At 51.8% G+C, this 6,000-nt stretch overlaps 1 protein-coding gene across 1 annotated transcript; it reads right to left on the bottom strand.

Moving 5' to 3' along the window:
* Positions 1-219: 219 nt before the first annotated feature.
* LOC124251722 (calcitonin gene-related peptide 1-like) lies at positions 220-3,526 on the bottom strand. Its single transcript, XM_046684544.1, has 4 exons — positions 3,441-3,526; positions 2,549-2,674; positions 423-507; positions 220-294 (listed from the first exon to the last, which is right to left on the bottom strand). Exons 1-4 carry the CDS (start codon positions 3,524-3,526, stop codon positions 220-222), a joined length of 372 nt encoding a protein of 123 aa, XP_046540500.1.
* Positions 3,527-6,000: the final 2,474 nt, after the last annotated feature.

The following is a 6,000-nucleotide window of genomic DNA, read 5'->3' as shown; positions in this document are numbered from 1 at the left end:
ACTAGAAAAACAGAAATGAACCCAAATTCTAGGGGTTTCAGCTATTGGGACTCTGTTCTTTCTCCAGACACCAGAGTGGGCACCTTCCCCTGTGGCTTTTTGCTCTTGTGGGCCCAGGGAGGGTTAGAGTGTGGACAGCACCCCAGCAGTACCCAGCCATCCATCCTCCCATCCAACAGTACAAGGGCAGTCACCTTCTTCCTGAAGCCATTTCATTGCTCAGGCCTGAAGGTCCCTGCGGCGACAGCCAGAGGATTTAGGGGCCACGTTGGTGGGCACAAAGTTGCTCTTCTCCTCAGTTAAGCTGATTTGCAGAAAAGAGAAAAAGAGGCCTGTCAGTAAGAGCCTGGGGGCAGAAGCCTGCCCTATGGAGTCTTTCATGTTTTGGAGCCCACATCGGTGGGCAGGAAGTTGCTCTTCACCCCACCCCCAGAACTGCTCAGCAAGCCTGCCAGCCATTGGGTCACACAGGTGGCAGTGTTGCAGGATCCCTTCTGGGCAGGGACTCTGATTTGCAGGAAGGAGAAAAAGAAGCCTGTCAGTAAGAGGCTGGGGGCAGGATCCTGCCCCATGGGACCTTCATGGTCAAATTACTGCTTTGAGAGGCACCAATGAATCTTAAGAATTTTCTCCTAAACACAGTTATCACAGCAGAAAATCATAGGCCATTAGGAAAAATGCCATGATCACTCTCCATAGACATTCCCAGAGGTGTCAGAAAACCCAGTGGTGGCTCTAGGTAACTGTCCATGGGACACAGAGCTGTAACAGTCAATCTCTCCTGTATAAATAAATCAAACAGGTTTACGTGACTGGAGAGAATTACGGGGCCGCACCCAAGCCCATTCTTAAGGACTGTCTAGAAGCTACATCCCATTCTCAGGTACCAAGTAGTCCTTCTTAGGAAAAGGAAAATTCCCCTGCCTTAACTGGAAGAGGAGGAGAGTTGGCAGCATCACGTCATGGAGGTGCTTACCTGCTCTCAGGGCTCCTGTTCTTGCTACTTGAGGTTGGTCACAGGGACCACTCACCATGCCCTGATTCCAGCTACCTGGAGCTAAGGCTACTTCTAAGACAGGTGTCCCTGAATCCATGAAGCTGGGATCTGGGCCACAGAATAATCACCACGATTCGGTCTTTTTAGAAATATACTTCAATTCCCCAATGACAAGCACATTCAGAAGCAGGACTGAGAAGCTCTGCTATGAAATTCTCAGGGACTCACAGGGCTGCCCTCTCTCTCTCTGATCTCTTCCTGGGTGATTCTCTTCTGGTCTGTAGGTCCTGCTCTCTCTCCTCCCATCTGAGCTTCCAGACATCGACTGCCACAAAGAAAGCCACTGATACCAGCCCAAAGAACAAGCAGAGAGATCCATACACATCAAGTTATAGGAAGGAAGCAAGAAAGAGAACTAGAAAGGAGAGGGAGGGGCTTAGTAGGCATCCTGGGATGTGCAAATGGGAGGGCCATGGTCTCCCTCCAAGCCTCTGACCATGACCCTATTCTTGCCCCACATTCCAAGCCCAATTGTAGTTTATGGAAACATATGAGACTTGTTGAGGTCCTGTGGGTATGTGCCCAGCACGTAGGTACTCAGATTACTGCACCACTTAGTTCTGGGGCTGTCCAGGCTGCAGGGAAAAGACATGCCAGGTGGTACCATGCACTGGGTCTGCCCCTGTGGCTGTCACACGGAAGGTTAGAGTAGAAGTCACTTGGAGCCTTGCAGGAGGGCCAGGGAGGAGGGCAGCTCACACCTCATCCATTAGGAGAACTCAGAGGTTCACTGAGCCAGAGCAGACTCAGTGGGGAAGGGCTGCAGTGGAGAAGCTGGGACCTTGTCTGGCATTCCACATGCTGCGCAGTCCTTCATGCTCTGCAGAGAGGGTCTCAGGGGGATGCAGGGGCAACACGTGCCTCTGTGGGGGCAGTGCTGGGGCCAGACCAGGGACAGGTGTGTCTCCAAGCTCAGGGTGCACGGGGAGAAGGGGCCGGGAAGGGTGTCTGGCTCCTGACATCATTCACATCTCCGTGGATCCTACACACCTGAAGACCCCAGACCTACCTCCAACACTGCTCTACCTGAGCCCACCCTCTGCAAGGCCTTTGGCTTCACCTTGCAAATGTGCAATGAAGGCGCCTTGCAGGTGAGAGAGAATATTGTATGCAGGTTAACAAAGTGGAGCCAAATTTCCAGAATCTCCTGAGATATATAGGGTCCATCTGCTGGGGTCACACTTACCATTCCTAACTCCTGCAGGGCTGGGAAGTCTCCTCAGTAATGCCAGACCAGTGTCCAGAGAGAGGGATTCCACACTGTCCCCAAGCGCTTTCAGAAATGGATCTTTTTACATGTGGTCTAGCCACAGTCTCTCCACCTGACCTGTCTTCAGTGGAGCCTGAGAACAGCGGGGTCCCAGGTCGGGGTGAACTGACAGCCTGCTGGCCTCCTGTCCAGCTGGGTTCTCTCCTCCCTCTCGGAAGTGCCTTCTTGGGCCTGACAGGAGGAAGGGGGTGCCCTGTGCTGGGTGGGGTGGGGAGTCTCACCTGTAGCCCTCTGTCTCCTGCTGCAGTGCCTTCAACCGCATATATTCCTTCACCAGACCAGCCAGTAGGAGTTGTGTTTCCTCTTCAGCAAGTATAGTAGGGTCTTGGAGGCTCTCCAACATGTCCCTGGGGAGGGGAGGCAAACCCAGTACAGGCTCAGAGCCCCCGCCTGCCCCCTCCCCGGGAGAAGCAGCCAGGCTTCCTGGTTTCTGCACTTTCTCCTGAGGAGGTGGCCACCCAACTCCCAGTGCACACGGCATGAGGCCAGTGTCCTTCCAAAACGCTCCTTCACCAGGAGCCCGGCTCTGGGGTGGCCTTGAAGAAGCGGTTTGCTAAAACTGGATCATATGGACTTGTGAAAACTGATGGTTAGATTTTCAGGAATTTTATGAGCTTAGTGTTAAATGTCGCCATTATTAAAAATTAATGATAAAACTTACAATTACATTTTGAATGTGGAAAAGGTTTAAGTTGAATAAATATAATTTGTATGAGGGTGACTCAGATTAATAGATCACATATCAGATTTAATAACAACAGGTTTATATGCAGAGTAGTTAGCAGATTAGGATGCAATTCACTTCTCAAATTATGGTTGAATTAGATAAATAAGTCTGCTACAGATACGTATGTTTGGTAGAAAGCAATGAAAACCTTCTGCGAGGCTCAATGAGCCATATGAATTTTACAACAAAGAGTATTGTATATCTTATTTCTATTTGTAAATTACGTGTGACACATCTTTATATCTTAAAAAGTTTATAATAAACTTCTATGCAGGTTTATATACATATATTTCCGCCTGACATCTGGTTGTTAAACAGTCAGAGCATGAACTGTTTGATCCCAAGGGAAGTGGGAGGGGAGCGTGCTTCTGGCAGGGCTGTCTTACCCCAATGACGCTGCCTGGAGGATGCCCGCCTGGTACAGGACCAAGATGCTGAGAGGCAGAAAGGTGGAGAACTTCCAGAAGCCCATGACACCTCTCTGCAAGGGAAGAACGACACGACTTTCAGCAGTCAAAAGTTTTGTGAGCCCACAGACCTGGGCTCTGGTCCTGCCTCTGCCTCTAACTCCCTGGCTTCCTGGCTTCAAGCTGGTCATGTTATTTCCGTTCACTGTTGTTTCCTTGTCAGTGACTGCTGATGCGTCTGGTGAGCATGTAGCATGTATTGGTCAACAAAGCTAGAGTAGTGAGCCCAGAGTGAAATTGGGTGGGGAAGGTAAGCTCCATCTCCCCACACCCCACCGTAACAACTCTCACACCTGTTGGTCAGGTCTCTGTTGAGGACAGTCTCAAAGGACCTTGTCACAACAGCTTTTCCACAATGCCACCCAGTTGTGCTCCTTGTGTGGGGCTTTTGCTCACATCCTGGGGTGTGTGGGGGAAGATACCTAGTGAGGGAACATCTCTGAGGTTGGAATCTCTGAGAAACTGAAGAGCCAAATTCTACTGCTCAGCCGCTCTGCACTTTGGCATAGAGTACCCTGTAAGAACCAAGCTGAGAAAGTGTTAAATTCAGACCCAGGACTCAAACTGGGGAAAAAAGCTCCCAAAACACAGTGTTCTGGCTCAGGTTGGTAACTGATTTCCGGGGGACCGCTAGGAGCTAGATGTGATTCATGAGTGCTCGATTTGCCGAAGCTGCTCCTGCCTCCTGCTCTGCGCGCTGTGCTTGGGGAGCTCAAGCATCCCAAGATTGGCCTAAGCATGTGCAGCAAGAAACTGAGACTGGAGCCCACCTCAGCATGGGAAGAGTGGAGCAGGGAGTCCCCGAACTGAGACTGTCCAGTGTTACCTGGGGCAGGGACCTGGAATGAATCGGGGACTAGCAGAGATTCTGTGATGAAGAGATCCAGACAGAAGCGGACAGAGACTCTGAGACAGGCAAGGAGATCAGCCAAGAGAAAGACTAATGGAGACAGAGGGAGAGAGAAATAGGAGTACAAGGTAAGCGGGAAATTCAGGGCTCACCTGGCAGCAGGTAGCTTGGAGCAGAGATAGTGGCAGCGGCAGCAGCGTTGGCCTCAGGCGATGGGTACTGTGAAGAGTCAGTGACATTTGAGCCTAGCAGTGGCTCTGATGCCTCCCAGCACCAGTGTCTGCTCTTATTCCTGCAGCTCCTGGTCTGGGGGGGTCCAGGAATTCTGGGCAGCCAATGAGGGGAAGGATCTTGTGCCCTGATGAATTGTGTCACCGCTTGCGTCAGAACCTGGAGCATCCAGCAGGACCATCCTACTTGTATCTGCGTTGAGGTCATTGATGGAAGGGGGAGGGGTGGTGCCCAAGGAGAAACTCTTAAGGTGAGCAGGAATTTGAGGACAGTTTGTCCTCATGGTAAATTTCACCTGTTCAGTTCCGTTGATTTTCAACACAAGCCCCACTCCATCCCCAGCTTTGAGGTCTTTTTTGTCAGAGTCTAGGACTGTAGGGACTCTTGGCTTCCCCAAACTCCCCCTGGACCCCTGTCCATTGAGAGTTGGAGGGTTAAGGTGCAGTGGGGTTCATTCTGGGCCCAGGCAGGATGTCTGATTCAGGCAGGTGGAATCACCCACAGAGGAGCAGGGCTCCTGGGAAGCAAGAGATGGAGGCAAGAGTGAGAACTTTGTCAGACCTGAACTCAATTCCAGCTGCACCAGTTCTAGGCAGCAGGATCATGGCAAGTAACTTCTCAGTGCTTCAACGTACTCATCTTTGAAATGGGGCCCCGACTTGAAGGAATGCTGTGATTAGCAGCCATCTGGCTGGCTCCCAGCTCGACAGGGATCTAGAAGAGCTTCCTGGCCCACATAGGGGACTCTGTAAGATCTCCTTCCATACCTTCCGAACGCCCACCTTGTGTGGCTGACTGGACTCATGCTGGGTGGTCCTACATGTGGCTAGGGAGGGTGTTATGCCTGGCTGGGTCTCAGTGGGGAGGTGCAAGGAACAGATGCTTCCCGAGACTCCAAGCCTACTCTAGCATCTGCTTTTCCACCTCGCCATCCGTCTCCTCTCGCTCCTCCGCCCGTCTGAGCCATTTGCCCGGTAGCCCCAGCTTCCGGCTGCTCTTTGCCAATGTAGGCCTGCAGTTTCAGCCCTGCACCGCATCCCCCGCACTTGAGTCCTTCACTTAGAGAACAGGGTGGGCTTGACGCTGCTGAAGAGTCCCTGTGGAGACTAACGCTCACACTCACTTCCACACACACAGACTCATTACTGTGCTAAACATGCGCCCACGCCCCAAAGCACAGGCATTCTCAAAACGACACTGGCGCGCACGGACATCCACTTGGGTTCACTTTCAATTGCGTGCCAAGTGTGCCTGCGAGTCTCTTGTGGGATGGCATGCACACACTGGCATGATGATGACCCGCTCGCACCGTACCTGCACTCGCTCTCGAGAATAAGCGTGCTCCACAATATCAAATTATGCACAACCTCGACCCTCTAACCCCCTGCTCAACAGGGT

This window comes from Equus quagga, chromosome 14 (genome assembly GCF_021613505.1).
Source record: "Equus quagga isolate Etosha38 chromosome 14, UCLA_HA_Equagga_1.0, whole genome shotgun sequence".
In the NCBI taxonomy this organism is placed as follows: domain Eukaryota; kingdom Metazoa; phylum Chordata; class Mammalia; order Perissodactyla; family Equidae; genus Equus; species Equus quagga.
Note: the sequence above shows the minus strand (reverse complement) of the source record. Positions and strands in the feature narration are given on the sequence as shown.